At 43.5% G+C, this 17,580-nt stretch overlaps 1 protein-coding gene across 1 annotated transcript in view; it reads right to left on the reverse strand.

Annotated features, from left to right (window-relative positions):
- The window catches only part of SAMHD1 (SAM and HD domain containing deoxynucleoside triphosphate triphosphohydrolase 1), a 56,719-nt gene extending 46,123 nt beyond the window's left edge, over positions 1–10,596 (reverse strand). Inside the window, exons 1-3 of the mRNA XM_028118549.2 lie at positions 10,270–10,596; positions 5,170–5,236; positions 1,077–1,149 (exon numbers count right to left, since the gene is read on the reverse strand). Coding sequence (XP_027974350.1) covers positions 1,077–1,149; positions 5,170–5,236; positions 10,270–10,477 — 348 coding nt within the window. The 5' untranslated portion in view covers positions 10,478–10,596. The remainder of the gene's footprint in view (positions 1–1,076; positions 1,150–5,169; positions 5,237–10,269) is intronic.
- Between the last annotated feature and the right edge of the window lie 6,984 nt (positions 10,597–17,580).

Consider the following 17,580-nt stretch of genomic DNA (forward strand, 5'->3'; position numbering starts at 1 on the left):
AAATGATTAAACCCAATTCAGGATGGTGCTTTTGGGGGGAGAAGGGGGAAGGAAGGATGGAAACAGAATCCAGAAAGGGTACAAAAAAGGCCCTATATTGTTTCCAACATTTTGTTCTAAAGACAACAGATCTAAAGCAAATTAGGCAACATGTTAAGATTTAACAAGCTGGGTAGTAGTCCACTTATACTTTTCTGTATGCTTAATATATTTTAGTGGGGTTTTTTTTGATGTAAATATTCTGTGCTTAATTTAGAAAATACAGTTTGTGGGGCACCTGGGTGGCTCAATGGGTTAAGAGTCCAACTCTTGATTTCAGCTCAGGGGCCCGAGCTGGGTGGGAAGCCTGCTGAAGATTCTCTCCCTCTGCCCCTCCTCCCCCCAACTAGTGCATGTGTGTGCACTCTTTCTCTCACTCTCTAAAAAAAAAAATAATAAAAAGAGAAAAAAGAAAATGCAGTTTAGAAGTATCAAAATCAATCACAATCCTATTACTGAGAAGCAGATTTACTTCCATTCTTTTTAAAATGAATTCTTTTTTCTTTTTCTTTCTTTCTTTAAGATTTTATCTATTTATTTGACAGACAGAGACACAGCAAGAGAGGGAACACAAGTAGGGGGAGTGGGAGAAGGAGAAGCAGGCTTCCTGCCGAGCAGGGAGCCCGATGTGGGGCTCGATCCCAGGACCCTGGGATCATGACCTGAGCCGAAGGCAGATGCTTAACGACTGAGCCACCCAGGTGCCCCTTTTTCTCCTTTTTCAAAATGAATTCTACAGGGGCACCTAAGTGGCTCAGTCACTTGAGCAACCAACTCTTGATTTCGGCTCAGGTCATGATCTCAGGGTCCTGGGATGGAACCGTGCATCCAGCTCTGCCCTCAGCGAGGAATCTGATGAGATTCTCTCTCTCTCTCTCTCTCTCTCTGTCCCTCCCCCCACCTTGTGTGCATGCATATGCTCTTTCTAAAATAAATAAATAAAATCTTTTAAAAAAATAAGTAAAATGAATTCTACAGGTGTTCATTCTATGTCACTTTATAATTCAAAAAACATGATAAGCTCTGATTCCTCTTACCTTCATTGAATCAACGTGAATTTCACTCAGTTGTTGGATATAATTATGCAGCTTCTTTCTGTCCCCCAAGGTACTAGAATTATAACAGGATAAGCAAATCTATCATTATTTGCTTAATAATAATCCCTAGAGTATATAATAGTATATAATCAACTCTAAATTATCTACATTAATATAATGAGAAGTCAGATTAAAAGGAACAATTAATAATTCAAACATACACCCCCCTAGAAACTCTCCCTTAGGCTTCTGCCCTTGATGCTCTTCCCGTGGTAACTCAGACTTCAACATCTATGTCTCTACTGAGTGCTCAATTGATACTTCAAACTTATTTTAATCTACCTGAAGTTGACATCTTCCCTCACAACCCTGAATTTGCATGGCTCAAGGTACACTCTGAAGCAGAGCACAGTGAGAATGAAAAAGGACTTTGAAATCAGAACTGGTTCACATCTTTACACAGAATCTGTGTGACCTTGGGGGAAAAAAAAATCACTCAACCTTTTTTAGTACATAAATGTTCTTATCCATAGCACAGGAAAAATGCGAGTACTAGGTATAACTCATGCACAAATCAAATATATATGAAGGTTACAGCTTTACCTGTACCCATCTTCCTTTGTCAGTAAGCCCTCATAACGCTCGAGGTTCAATAAATATATTTAATAGGATTTAACATAAACAGCTCAAAATCCTATAATTCATTATTCTGTGTCATTTACACTTACTGGTCCAAGCAAGTTAGCCTGACACCTGGCTAATTATTAACAGAACCAGCAGACAAGGGGCAGAATTTACTAATCCACTAGCTAATTAGATTGAAAAATCTTGTGCTCAAAGTCCTAGATAGAGTCAGAATCACTACAATTGGCCTCTATATTGTACTCTAAGACTCATGATAACTACAAAATCTAAGAATGATTTTCTTGGATGTGCAGAAGCATTATTACAGCTGATAAATCATAAAGCAGCATACCTTGTATTTTCCTATTCCCCTACCATCCTCATCAGGTTGATGTAACAAGCACAGGGAAGTACTTACAGGTGATCTAAAACTGAGTCAGGTTAAGTATCGTTGCACAGTTGAGTATAACCAAAAGTCACAGCATAAAATACCAAACCTAAACCAATCTCACTGCCCAATTATTTTTCCTGAACTAATATTCAATAGTCATCATTTAACAAAACCCAAAAAGAAACTATTGACAAGAAATCGCTGATTAAAGTATATAAAAGTAGCCAACCAAAACCTAGTGGTTGTTTTATTTTAACAAAGGCTATAACAAAATACAGTACTTTATATATATAGTTTTGAAGATTTATTTATTTATTCTAGAAAGAGGGGGAGAGAGCCCGTGTGTGTGAGTGGGGGCAGGGGCAGAGGGAGAGGAAGAGAACCCTCAAGCAGACTCCCTGCCACTCAGGTGCCCCAAAATAGTACTTTGAACAAAAATTTAAAGTAGTCATGGGCAGGGGGGCCTCAGTGGCTCAGTCGGTTGAGCCTCCGACTCTTGATTTCAGCTCAGGTGATGATCTCAGTTCAGGTCATAATCTCAGGTTGGTGAGATCCAGCCCTGTGTGGGGCTCCATGCTCAGTGGGGAGTCTGTTTCTCTACCTCTCCCTCTGCTTCTTTCCCCCTTCATGCACACGGGTGTGCTCTCTCTCTAAATAAAAATAAAGAAATAAATCCTTAAAGTAGTCACAGGCCATAGTTAGACTACAGTAAGATTTTATTTCTGTATTTCATAATTTCTGAAATCTAAAATTTCTTACAACTGATATGTACATTTAATGTATTAATGTTTCTTACTTGTTAGAAAAACCTCTTAAATCAATGATTGATCATAAACTTGAGAAAATTTAAGTACTTGTCTAAACCGGATTCCCCCTAGAAAGCAAAGTCTAGGACAACAGCTTACATACAGGTCACTTATTTTAGGATGTGAATCCTAGGAAAGGTGACACAGGAAAGGAGGGGAAAAGAGTATAAAGGCTATATTAATACATTGGTTGAACTTGTACCACTGTTAACAACTTTGACTCATCCTACTGGGATCTTTTTTTTTTTAAAGATTTTATTTATTTATTCATGAGAGATGAGGGAGAGAGAGAGAGGGAGAGAGAGAGAGAAGCAGAGGGAGAAGCAGGCTCCCAAGGAGCAGGGAGCCCGATGAGGGACTCAATCCCAGGACCCTGGGATCATGACCTGAGCCGAACGTCCTACTGAGATCTTTTTTTTTTTTTTAAAGATTTTATTTATTTATTTGAGAGAGAGAGAATGAGAGATAGAGAGCATGAGAGGGAAGAGGGTCAGAGGGAGAAGCAGACTCCCTGCTGAGCAGGGAGCCCGATGTGGGACTTGATCCCGGGACTCCAGGATCATGACGTGAGCCGAAGGCAGCCGCCCAACCAACTGAGCCACCCAGGCGCCCCCGTCCTACTGGGATCTTTAAAGGCAGCTCTAGACAGCAGAATTTTGCCATAATGGAAATGTTCTATATCTGCCCTGCCCTGCCCAACATGGTAGCCACTAGCCATAAGTGGCTATTGAGCACTTGAAATATGGCTAGGTGAGGAATTGAAACTTTAAATTAATTTAAACACGGAGCTAGTGGCTACTGTATAGGAAAACACAGGCCTGAAAAGTCCTGAAATCCACCTCATAGTTATAAGGTGAGTAATAAGGCATGACAGATGATGTTCATTTGAAATTCTATTTTGTTCACTCATGTCTCCCAAGTTCCTAGAAAAATTCCTAACACTCAGTAGGTCCCCTATAAATATTTGTTGAATAAATCAGTAGTATTTGGGTCCACAAAGTAAATGGTTCTCTTTAAAAGCAAGACTCTATTAGAGCAAATTCAATTCAATTAAAATAGTAAGCAACTATTATATCTAAGAAATAAGTAGTAAGGGGAACTTTGAGGAGACTGACTGGGCTGAAATGTGATTATGAAAGAGGCAAGATGAGGCTCTTGAAGATTCTGATCCAAAGGACATTTATTAAAATTCAAGTAAAAGTCCTAAGGTGATCTTTTCTCACAATCTGCTTCTATTATCAACTACTAAACAATAGTGCATGAAGTAATTCAGTATAATCCTTTGTTTTGATTCTTTAGTTACTGTTACCACAAACAACATTTAGCTAAATGGAATTCCAGAAGGAAAAAACCTTATTTCACCACCGTTGCCAATTCTCTTAAAAAAAAAAGTCTCCGTTTTAAGGAATATTTAAATATTTGCTCCTCATCTGTGATCTTTAAAGTGAATCCACACTAATCTAGACCCTGCAACCTCCAGCCTTATATTTACTAAGGGCCAACATGCTAATCATTTTATGTACATTGTCTCATTATTATTTTCCATTTGACAGGTGTAGAAACTGAAGAGTTAAATTACTTGTCTCAAACCATACAACCAAAAAAGGACCAAACTACTTTGGATTGCATCTTTAAATCTAATACCAGGTATATATTTTAGTCTTGAGATAACTTTAGGAAGACCTAGAAATATGTTCAAGATAAGGCTGCCGCCTTGATTTTTCTTGCCAACATTTCCCCCCCATCAGTTCTTATATATTTTATGGTGTCTACAATCCAATTATTCTGAACTTGAGAGTAAAAAGTTGATCATTAAAACTTCATGAAGGCTTGTCAGCAAAATTTTTTAAAATAGGAATCATTAGCAATATTAAACATAACATGTGCACAGTAAAACCAAGCAAACAAAAACAACTGTGTTGGGGCGCCTGGGTGGCTCAGTTGTTAAGCGTCTGCCTTCGGCTCAGGTCATGATCCCAGGGTCCTGGGATCGAGTCCCGCATCGGGCTCCCTGCTCTGTGGGAAGCCTGCTTCTCCCACTCCCCACACTCGTGTTCCCTCTCTCTCTGTGCCTCTCTCTGTCAAATAAATAAATAAAATCTTCAACAACAACAACAACTGTGTTAACCAGCGGGCAGGGGATTCTGTTTCAAACACTCTGTAGATTTAAAATGAGGACAGTTAATATTGGTGATCATGTGCTTTGTCCCTCAGAGGTGAATAAAAAGGTCCTAAGTATGCTTGGCTGCAAGGTGAATTTTATCATTCTTACCTTATTCCAAGACTTTCGAGATCAGACTCATTAAGATGGAGCAGTGTTAAACCTGTGATTTCATTTTCTTTGGAAGAAAAGAGAGAGAAAAAAAGATAAAATGGTTTCAATATTTATAGCATATGCATTTTTATTTCTTTCAGTTTGGATTCGCCAGATTTTACTCAGATCAACATTTACTAGCCACCCACTCTAGGCAATGAACTGTGCTAGGTTCCACTTTTTTTTTTTACGATTTTATTTATTTAAGAGAGAAAGAGGGAGCATGAGCCGGGGGGGGGTGTGTGGCAGAGGGAGAGAGAGAAGCAGGTTCCCCACTGAGCAGGGAGCCTCACTTGGGGCCCAGGACCCCGGGATCATGAACTGAGCTGAAGGCAGATGCTTAACTGAGCCACCCAGGTGCCCCTAAGTACCACTTTTTCATCTGCCACTTGGAAAGTATTTTTTCTCTCAACATGGGGCTTGAACACACAACCCCAGGTTCAAGAGCCACGTGCTCTACTGATTGAGCCAGCCAGGTGCCCCTGCCCCTTGGAAAGTCTTCATTTTAATTAGATAACTATGCCAACAGGCTTTTTTGGATAATTAAATAAAAAATTTTTTAAGACTTATTTATTTGAGAGAGAGAGAGCGCGTGCACCCCACTGAGTGCACAGCGAGGAGGGGCAGAGGGAGAGAGAGCCTTAAGCAGACTCCACAGAGCCTGTCCCAGGCAGGGTTCGGTGTAATGACCCTGAGGTCAAGACCTGAGCTGAAGCCAAGAGTTGGGCGCTTCAAGGACTGTACTACCCAGGCAACCCCTCAAGTGAAATTTTTTAAATTGTCTGCAGTGAAGTCCAAGTTGCAAAATCAGCAGCTTCCTTCTAAAACAGGTGAGGTTTGGGGTGGGGGGCTGAATGGGGCGTAAATCTATTGTTCTCGGAAGAGTCAGGTCAAAACCATAGCCGGGGGGGAGGGGGGGAACACCTGGATGGCTCAGTAGGTTGAGCTGCAGACTCTATGTCTTGGCTCAGGTCTTGATCTCACTTGATCCCATGATGGGCTATGTCCTGGGTGTGTAGCCTACTTAAAAACACACAAAAAAGGCAGAAAGAACAATTTCAGGCTCAGTAAAATTTTATTTTGTGTTTTTACTTTAGTGACATCCTGGTTTTCTAAAAATACTCTCAATAAACCCAGACATATTTGAGGTGCCTGGCGGGCTCAGTCAGTAAAGTATGCGACTCTTGATCTTGAGGAGGTTGTCAATTCGAGCCCCACCTGGGGTGTAAGAGATGACTTAAATAAAAATTATAAAAAACTTGCAGGAGCCTGGGTGGCTCAGCTGGTTAAGCATCCAACTCTTGATCTCAGCTCAGGTCTTTGGGCTCTGAATTCAAGCCCTGCATTGGGCTCCACACTGGGCATGGAGCCTCCTTAAAAAAAAAAACATTTTTTTTTTTCATTTTTTAACTGAGGGGCGCCTGGGTGGCTCCATCATTAAGCGTCTGCCTTCGGCTCGGGTCATGGTCCCGGGGTCCTGGGATGGAGCCCCGCATTGGGCTCCCTGCTCCGCGGGAAGTCTGCTTCTCCCTCTCCCACTCCCCCTGCTTGTGCTCCCTCTCTCGCCGTGTCTCTCTCTCTCTGTCACATAAATAAATAAAATCTTAAAAAAAAATAAAATGAATTTTTAAACTTAAAAAAACACTAATAAACTTGAAGATGTATTTTTTTAAAAAAAGACACTAGGCTATGCAATTATGTAATTTTACACAAATGGAATTATGTCTTTTATAATTTATTTTTTCAAACCCAAGAAGTCACGGAGATCTTTTTGGTCAATTTTATTAAACTACAGCATTTTTAATGCCTGTCTTATATTCTACAATATAGATGCACCATAATATATTTAGCCAATTTTTTTCTGAGCATTATGCTCAGGCGTCCCATGTTGGGACTTCCTTTAGCTCCTGTCCTGGGACTTTATGGCTTGAGCTCCAACTGACACTTGGGTTCGCCTCCTAAGTTCCTTAGGGATCAGAAAATCTTTAAAGATATGTAAAGTTCAGGGGCACCTGGGTGGCACAGTTGGTTAAGCAGCTGCCTTCAGCTCAGGTCATGATCCCAGGGTCCTGGGATCGAGTCCCACATCGGGCTCCCTGCTGAGCAGGGAGCCTGCTTCTCCTTCTGCCTGCCACTCCGCCTGCTTGTGCGCTCTCTCTGACAAAAAAAAATAAAATCTTAAAAAAAAAAAAAAGAAATGAGGATACCTAAATGAGCATGCCTTAAAATGAGTATACCTAAACCGATGTGATAGTTGTAAAGATTTTACTAGATAAAATATGAGAAGTGCATAGAATAGTACTTCACACAAAGTAAATGCTGAGTAAACCCTATCACTATTATGTATAACTATTATTATTGGATAGATTATTTCTACTTTTCTGCTACTTATAACCAATGGTTAAAAGTATGACCTTGAACATATTTCTTTGGACACCCGTACAATTCTATCTGTAAATTCCTACAAGTGAAATTTCCTAAGTAAAAAGGTATTACCAAACTGTCCATGGTTTGAGCCAATAGACACTTCCATCAACTTCACTGGATTACCCATTTCTCCTATCATCAGTCTTTAAATATTTTTCTATCTAGGGGCACCTGGATGGCTCAGTCGGTTAAGTGGGATGGAGATCTCAGGGTCGTGGGATGGAGCCAGGAGTTGGGCTCTAGGCTTGGTATGGAGTCGGCCTGGGATTCTCTCTTCCTCTTCCTGCCCCTCCCCGCCCTGCACTCTCCGAGAATAACAAAATCTTAAAAAAAATTTTTTTAATTAAAAAATAAAAATAAAGATCTTCAAAAGAAAAAAGAAACAAGCCATTGTACCACGTGGTCAGTTTTTACCAATTAAAAGTACATAGTGAGGGGCACCTGTGTGGCTCAGTCGGCTACGAGTCTGCCTTCAGCTCAGGTCATGATCCCAGGGTGCTGGGATCCAGCCAGGTCAGGCTCCCTGCTCAGCAGGGGAGTCTGCTGCTTCCTCTCCCTCTACCCAACCCCCCTGCTCATGCACTCGCACTCTCTCTCTCAAATAATTAAATAAAATCTTAAAAAAAAAAGGATGTAGTGAATTCTGCTAGTATTAGACTGTAGGTTCAAGAGAACAGATGATTCTGAAGGTCGATGAATTATTCTTTTTTTTTAAAGATTTTATTTATTTATTTGAGACAGAGAGAATGAGAGAGAGAGCACATGAGAGGGGAAAGGGTCAGAGGGAGAAGCAGACTCCCTGCCGAGCAGGGAGCCTGATGCGGGACTCGATCCAGGGACTCCAGGATCATGACCTGAGCCAAAGGCAGTTGCTTAACCAACTGAGCCACCCAGGCGCCCTCGATGAACTATTCTTTTTTTTTTTTTTAAAGATTTTATTTTTTTATTTGAGAGAGAGAGAATGAGAGAGAGCACGAGAGGGAAGAGGGTCAGAGGGAGAAGCAGACTCCCTGCCGAGCAGGGAGCCCGATGTGGGACTCGATCCCGGGACTCCAGGATCATGACCTGAGCCGAAGGCAGTCGCTTAACCAACTGAGCCACCCAGGCGCCGGATGAACTATTCTTTAGAACACTACTGAGGGGCGCCTGGGTGGCTCAGTCGGTTAAGCGTCTGCCCTGGGCTCAGGTCATGATCCCAGGGTCCTGGGATGGAGCCCCACGTCAGGCTCCCTGCTCAGTGGGGAGCCTGCTTCTCCCTCTCCCCACTCATGCTCTCTGTCACTATTTCTGTCTCTTTCTCAAATATATAAATAAAATCTTAAAAAAAAAAAAAGACCACCACTGAAACAGAGAGCCAACGACATAGTCAATCATATTTTGGAGACAGAAAATATAAAACTACTTCATTCCCACCTATTGCTATTCAGAGAAAAATTCCATCCAGAGTGGAGGGAAACCAAAGGGGAGAGGAGAAAACAAGTACAATTTCCCACACCATCAACTATTTTTTTTTAAGCCTTTAAATACCCTAGACAAATGGGACTCCACCCCATAATTGCGGAAGTGTACTAATTTGTAAATGATACCACCTTCCTATAGAACACTTCAGAGAATAAGAGAGAGGGTAAGCTTCATATCCACTAGGGGAAGTTGAGTAGATTTCAAAGGATGGATGCTTCAACTTGAGCCCACTGCTTAAAACTCACAATCCACACATCTCCCCATGTGATATGGCCAAGGTGGGGACTGCTGAGAGTTCAGTGGTCAGCTGAACAACCCTAGTGTTCAGATTTAACTAGGGAAACTGATTTTGGAGAGCAAAACATCAACATTACCAAGCTCTACAAGTACAGTCAAACATATTGAGCCCTACTGGGATGCTATGGTAAGGCAATGGGGATTCAGGGATTAACAAAACATGTCCCCACTCCCTTAAGAAAACCCCGCCTTGAGAGATGATGGGAAGAAACTGAAACTTAAGAGCAGCAGCACATACTCTAAGTGGCAAGAGTTCAAGGAGCTGCAGTAGTAACACGGAGGGGTCTCCTGAGCCCGGTGTGCCTGGATGACAGGTCTGGGGAAAACGTTCTTCTAAGAAAAGGAACCGAGTCTCGCCCGCCCGGCGCTGCAGTGCCAAGTTCCCGAAGAAACCCAGCAGCATCAGGCCAGGTGCCCCACCCAAGTTCACAGTCCCCGAAGTCGGCTTTCTTCCAGCGGGTCCCCAACCCCAGAAGCCCCATTTCTCCTTCCTCCATCTCAGGGTGCATTCCTGCGCGCCCCTTCTGTACCTCCCCGCGCCTGGTGTCTCCTCCCCGCCTCAGGTTTCCGTTCTCAGCCGCAGGTCATTCCTCCAGAGGCGCCCCCCGCCTCAGGTCCACCCCTGTGGGTGCCTGCCCGCGCAGGTCTCCCTTCCCCGCTTCAGGGCCCCTGCTCAGGACGGCTCTCCGCCTCAGGTTTCCGTTCTCCGCCTCAGGTCCACCCCTTTGGTACCTTCCCGAGCAAGTCTCCCTTCCCCACTTCGGGTCCTCTTTGAGGCCCCCAGCTCACTGCCCCAGGGCGCCCTCTCCTCAGGCCCGCAGTCTCCGCCTCGGGTCGCCGTCCCCCGGCCCCTCAGCCCTCTAGCCCTGCTACCTCGGAAACGGTCCAGCAGTCGGGGATCATTGAAGCCACTGCGCTTTAGGAAGCAGCACACCTGCTCCGGGCCCCAGGTCTGGTGATTTGGGCGGAGTTCGGGGCTCGGGGACGTCTCCGCCGCCGCAGAACGGATGTTTGGCGGCGTTCTTGGGGTGCCATCGCATCGGGGCCGCTTGAAGGGCTGTTCGGAGTCCGCTCTCTGCATGGCAACAACCACTGCGGGCACAGCACAGTCAAGAACCGCGGCGCTTGGACCGCGCGCAAGCGCACTGACTGCCGGTCGCAGAGGACGAGTCCGCACAGCACTGCCAGCCTACTGGCCTCCCGCGCAGGCGTACTGACAACTCAGACCTTGGGGCCAGGCAGCCCAGCCACTTCAGCCACCAGGCCCCCGTGCGCAGGCGCAATGACAGCCCACTGGTCCTCAATAGGTCCCGGAGTTTACAGAAAGGGAGCGACTAGAAGCAGAGCCAAGGGCGTGCTAATAAGGAGGTGTGGAAAGACTGTACCTAGGACCCATGGAAGTCCCGTCACAGTCCGGAGCAGGGGCTCTTCTGGTGAATTGAGGGTGCCTTCCTCCAAATGAGTATCCCAGATATACCCTTGGCCGTGTTTCAGATGCCCCAAACTTAAAGAAACCTAAAAGGCCATCAAGCTGGCCATCTTCCCAATTAGAAAAAAATGGGCAAGAAGCTGATCTGGAAGACCCTGGAATGATTTCAAATCTGATATGAAGGTAATCTTGTATTTCACAAGTTCTACAGTATTGCTGGGCAGTTAGAGGGCCCTGGGGGTGCCTATCCATGAACTTTTTTTTTTTTAAGTAACGTATAATGTATTATTCGGGGGTATATGTCTGTGATTCATCAGTCTTACACATATCCATGAACTCGTATCTTCAGGTCTCCATACAGAAGCTGACTTCAAACTTCTCTCCAAAAGAATCCTCAACCCCTCTCTCCACCCCAACTCCCTGCCCAGAGGAAAGGAAGTGGCCAATCTGATTACTGTTAAACAAAAATCACCTGAGTAGATTTGAAGATCTAAGTGGCTTTATTCAATGACTCGCGAATAGGGCAGCATCCCATCTAGGGAGGAGAAAGGAGATCCGAGGAACTGTACAAAATGGAAGGTTTTTAAAGGCAGAAAGGGGGTAAGACAAGGAAGTCATAGCAAAAGAAAGAATTATTTTAGGCAGAGTAAGCCAACATTGGGGAAAGGCAGGAGTCTACCTACCTGCTGCCTCACCATTGCTGGCCAGGAAATTCCAGACTGACTGGTTAAAGGCCACAGTCCTGAGAAAGGCTGAAACTGCAGTTAGGTTAGATACTAAGTTTTGGTTTGCTGATGTGGGGCTTAGCACAGGTGACTTCATTTTGGACCTGTTTCTTTTTCAACATTACTTAAAGCTTATCTTCAAGGACTTTTACCACCTGGTGGTAGCAGCCTGTAAAACTGAGAGGCATGTCCCCATCATGGTAATCACTTGGGGGCAAGACCAAACTTCCCTATAAATCCTAGTGCGTGCAATTAATTGGTAATAGGACCACTACTACCACCACTAAAGCCAATACACTGCCCCATCAACCCAGCCATAGACCCATCTAGGGGATAAAGGATGAATAAGACAGGGGCACCTGGCTGGCTCAGTTAGTAGAGCATGCAACACTTGATCCCAGGGGTCATGAGTTTGAGCCCCATGTTGGGTATAGAGATCATTTTAAAAAGCAAAACAAAACATGTAATTGAAAAAAAAAAAAAGGATGAAGGAAACAGATTATCATTAAGCAGTATGAACTAGTGGTCTGGTGGAGAGCAAAATATCCTTTTTTCTTTTTTAAAAGCAATCTCTATACTCAGTGTGCGGCTCGAACTCACAACCCTGAGATCAAGTGCATGCTCTACTGAGCCAGCTGGTCACCCCATAAAATATTCTTAGAGCTTTACTCTGATGCTGGGCACTGTTCTAAGGGTTTTACAAATATTAATTAATGTATGTATCATAACAACCCTAGGGTGTAAGGAACTGAGATACAGAGAAATAAGTAAATAGTTTGTTCATGGTCACACAGCTAGTAAGTGATGAAGCCTGGATTCAAACCCAGACAGTCTAGCGTGGCTCCAAAATCCATGCTCTTAATCACTTGCTAACTATTGCTTGTTGATAGGAATTTTGATATAAAATTATTTTATATTAGCTAACTCAAAATTTTCAATTGCTCCCTTGTCCCAAAGACCCATGGGGGAAAGTATAGAGGGGCGAACTTGCCTTCCATCTGCACAGAAGGGCCAGGCTCAGCAAAACACGCCCTTAAGCCCCAGAATGATTTGAGAAAAGAACAGAGAGTTGCCAAGACTCATGAAACCCAAACAAAGGGGTAAAAGAGACAATGAATAACCTATGAATGAAAGCCTATTTCAACTTGGAAATGGCTAGCTTGAAAACTTGTATTTTTTTTAGACTTGTGGGAAAATCTGCCCTGATTGCAGTTTCCTCGGCAGTAGAAGGTGGTATAAAGCAGGGTTTTAAATTTAATCAACTGGGTTTGTTCAAAGCAGTTGCTTTTGAGAACTTTAATTTTCTGTTTATGTTTGTTCAAGAGTGTCATTTAATGCCATATTTATTATTTTCCTCCTCATCCCCTACTTTCTAGGGGCCCTAGATCTTGTGTAAGGTGGTCGGTTACTTGCTCAAGGTCACATGGCTGGTAAGTGACAGAATGGAGATTTGAAGCTGACTCCAAAACTTCAGTGCTTTCCAGTTTACCAGGTCAGTGACCTCTACTCACAGTCCTGGTGATCTTGTTCCATGTCGTCTTTCTACAACATGGGAACAGTTACCTCCTTGACAAAGGCCCTGTGCTCTGGTCATGTTGAAAGAAAGGACGGCTCAGCCTCTCCTCTGATGTCAAACTTGCCAAAGTTCAGACTAGAAAAAACTGTCATTTCAATTAACTAAAGGCCCATTGCTTCATGACTTTGAATATCCCCAGGAATTTTTCCCTGCCCTTACCTAGCTACCTTCCATCCACCCAGCTGAGCTGGGCAATTTTATTTCTGTCAGCATTAACCATGTGGTTTTAAATCTCTCCACAGCTGCTGCTTCAACAATTGCTGCTGGTTCTCAGTGCTACATGTCACTCTCTGTTTCACTTCCTCTTCACCCTTCACTGAACCTAGCCTCCTCAAGACATTGTTTTATTTTTTTTAACATTTGCCCTAAATCCCAAAGCCACGCCAAAATTCTTTTTTTTTTTTTTTAAGATTTTATTTTCATGTCAGCTCTACACCGATGTGGAGCTCAAACTCACAACACTGAGAACAAGAGTGGCACGATCCACCAACTAAGCCAGCCTCCAAGCCAAAATTCTTTATAACAAATAGTAATTCATTTTCTCATCTGATAAAAATAATGCTCAAGAAGGAAAACTTGGAAAGTAAAATGTGTATATATGCAAAGATCACTTCCTGGTAGGTGCTCCATAAATCTTTTTTGTTTTTAAGATTATTTATTTATTTATTTATTTGACAGAGAGAGACACAGTGAGAGAGGGAACACAAGCAGGGGGAGAAGGAGAGGGAGAAGCAGGTTTCCCACCAAGCAGGGAGCCTGATGCGGGGCTCGATCCCAGGACCCTGAGATCATGACCTGAGCCGAAGGCAGACGCTTAATGACTGAGCCACCCAGGCGCCCCTATAAATCATTTTTTAAAAAGATTTTATTTATTTATTTGTCAGAAAGAGAGAGAAAGCACAAGCAGGGGGAGTGGCAGACAGAGGGAGAAGCAGGCTTCCCCCTGAGCAGGGAGTAAAGAGCCTGATGTGGGACTAGATCCCAGGACCCTGGGATCATGACCTGAGCCGAAGGCTGATGCTTAACCAACTGAGCCACCCATGCGTCCCCATAAAACTTTTTATGTTCATAAATGTAAAAACTTATCTCCAGGTCTGGGAATTCTTTGAAAAAAGAGACCTTGCAGAATGACAATAGTTACCGTATTTGAGTATCTGCTATGAGTCAGAACTTGCAGAATGACAATAGTTACCATATTTGAGTATCTGCTATGAGTCAGACATGTGCTTTACTTTATATCCATAATTTTTTTTAAAAGATTTTATTTATTTATTTGACAGAGAGAGAGAGAGCACGAGAGCAGGAACACAAGCAGGGGGAGCGGGAGAAGGAGAAGCAGGCCTCCCGCAGAGCAGGGAGCCCGATGCGGGGCTAAATCCCAGGACCCCAGGATCATGACCTGAGCCAAAGGCAGATGCTTAACAACTGAGCCACCCAAGCGCCCCTATATCCATAATTTCTAATCCTTATAACAACCTGTCCATAGGTATTATACTAGTTAGACTTATTTGGTTATAAATACATTCACCCATTCATTCAAGAAATCTTTTTTGGGGTACCTGCTTCTCCCTCTCCCTCTACCTGCTGCTCCCCCTGCTTGTGCTCTATCTTTCCAATAAATAAATAAATAAAATCCTAAAGAAAGAAGTAAGAGTTGCATGATGTACTTACTAAGCCAGCCAGGTACCCCTGGCCTTTTTAAGGAAGTAATTAAAGTTAAATGCAGTCATACAAGTTGGCTCCTAATCCAACAGGACTGATGTCCTTATAGGAAGTGGCACCAGAGATCTCTGAGGCTGGATGCTTGGTTCCTGGACCTATTTTGAAAGCATAAGCAGTGTTAAAGTTGTATTAGTTATACCATTAATTTAGCTGTACATTCTGGGTTGTTGTTGTTGTTATGTTCCTCACTTAATTGTGTTTTATGTTCCTCTGAGCCCTATGCACAATTAATCATTAACTGTGCCTTTTTCACTCCCTACTCCCTGTTTGCACATTGATTATAGAAACCTGATGGTAATCAGATGATGACATTTGTCTTGAAATTATCTGACATACTCTGATTGTACCAAATCCTGGATGGCGCCTTACTGTCCAGAAGAACGTATACATTCAGATTGTTTCAAGGCTTCCCTGCTCCGAGATTTCAAGAAACGCATCACCATCCTGATGCAGGTAGGCCGGGTCTAAGGACCTAGAGGGGGCCCCTACCAGGGGACCTACCAAGGACCAGCCAAGAGGGTCCTTGACTTTGCACAGGATAGAAATCAAATGCAAGCCAGGAGGAAATGAGAACAGAGTTTATGGGGTGTAAGTGATAGAGTGTAGCAGATGGAATATCAGAGAGACTTGGGAAAGTGAGCCACGCTGTTGCTTGGGGTTAAAGGTTTATATTGGAAAGGGGTCCAGAGTACCTGTTCCTTCAAAAAGCTAAGGTAGGTTCCGATTAAAGGTGAGTATCAGGTGAACAATGGGTGTTATTCCATAAATCACCAACTGTAGGGGGACTGATGACAGTGTTGATGGAAGTTTGTTCGAAGTGAATGTCCTGGAACATGACTGGGATCCAGTTCTTCTCAGATGTTAGTGATGTAGGAAAGATGTTATTAGCGTTCGGAAGCCAACGGCCAAGAAAGAATTCTTGAGACGTCTTTGGTGCAAAAAGGTGGTTTTATTAAAGCACGGGGACAGGGCCCGTGGGCAGAAAGAACGGCACCGGGGTCACGAGGAGCAGCCCATTATAGACTTTCAAGTTAGGAGGGGGTTAGGGATAGCATAAATCTCTAAGGAATTTTGGAAGCAAGGTTTCCAGGACTTTGAGAGGGCTAGCTCTTTTTGGGAAAAGGTCATTTATTACCATCTAATAAAACCTTAGTTATGAGACCCTTGAGATGTGTATCGGTGGGCCATATGCTTGGGGGATGATTACCAACATGTATCTTGGGGGGGTTTAAGAGATAAAGGAAATTTCCAAAGGAATTCTTATACGTTAAAGTAGATTTACAGGATTTTGGGGGGTGGGGTCGTTCAGGCTAGGATTGCCTTTTGCCCTTAGCAAAGTATTAACATTGAGGCAGTTGAGTCCCTAGAGGAATGTCACTCTGCCTGTTTCAAGGACTTATCAATGGGCTGTAGGTAGTAAGGAAATTTTGTAATTTTTCTTCTGCCTTTGTTTCCCACATCATTAGCAGGTGTTTGAGGGCCTGGGACAAAACTTAGAGAATGATTAACTTTCTTGTCATACCCTTGAGTGGGAACATAGCTTCTTTGGTTTGGCCTAAGGTTGGACATTTGGTTTACTCAGATGCAAAATATAGAGCATGAGTAAATGGCACTTAGCAGAGACACAACAGAAATGGAGCCTTTCTAAAATCGAGTCCCTTCCATTTCCCTATCTTGTTCCTTTATTTTTTTATTTTTTTTAAAAGATTTTATTTATTTATTCATGAGAGACACAGAGAGAGAGGCAGAGGGAGAAGCAGGCTCCCAAGGAGCAGGGAGCCCGATGTGGGACTCGATCCCAGGACTCTGGGATCGTGACCTGAGCCGAAGGCAGACGCTTAACCATCTGAGCCACCCAGGCGCCCTATCTTGTTCCTTTAATATAGTTACCTCCTTCCCCACAAACAGTTCCTAGGCTCAACAAAGCAAGGTGACTTTGGGAAGAACCCTTTGCCTTCTTGTTGGGCTGCTCTTCTGATAATAAAACTTTCTTTGCTTCAAAACTGTGGTGTCTCTCTCCATCGTATGGGGGCCTCCAAATGTGGGGCAATGATTGGGTGGAAGCCTGGGAGGTGAAAGGATTCACCCAAGATAGAACAAAGGAGATAGAAGTTTACTGAATGCACCGGGAGGGAGCAGAGGGCCCCACAACAGAGGAGAGCCTGTTTGCAATGTTGCAGTGGGTGGTGGCTGCTGTCTTTAAAGGGGGAAGATAAGGAGGTATGGCAATGTATGGAATTTTCCCTTTTTTGGTAACTGTGCCTGATTGTAAGTAGCCCATTGGTTAGTTAGGGCCTATGGATATTGTGAGATGGTCACCCAGACCATAGAGAGGTCTCACCAGAAACCAATTGTGCTAGCACCTTGATCTTGGACCTCCAGCCTCCAGAACGATGAGAAACTAAATTTCTGTTAGTTAAGCCACTCAGCCTGTGGTATTTTGTTCAGGCAGTCCTAGCCGACTAATACACGTGGCCAACATGTTCTAGGGGACTCCACTCCTGAGTTGACCAAAGGTTGGAGGGACATTTTGACTTTGTGGTTGCCAATCTTTGGGGCCCAGGCTTCTTGGTTATTTCCCCAAATCCTAGGCTATTGGATATTATGCAAAATAAAGTCACATATTTGTCTGTTTCTCCACTTTGAAGTGTGCTGTCGTTATTAACAAAAAACACATATTGATTCAAGTGTTGAAGGCTTTGATCTTTTTTTTTTTTTTTTACGTTTCTTCC

The sequence above is a fragment of the Eumetopias jubatus genome, unplaced genomic scaffold, assembly GCF_037043125.1.
Source record: "Eumetopias jubatus isolate StellerSeaLion01/CBP00866 unplaced genomic scaffold, mEumJub1_p1.0 scaffold_9, whole genome shotgun sequence".
NCBI lineage: Eukaryota > Metazoa > Chordata > Mammalia > Carnivora > Otariidae > Eumetopias > Eumetopias jubatus.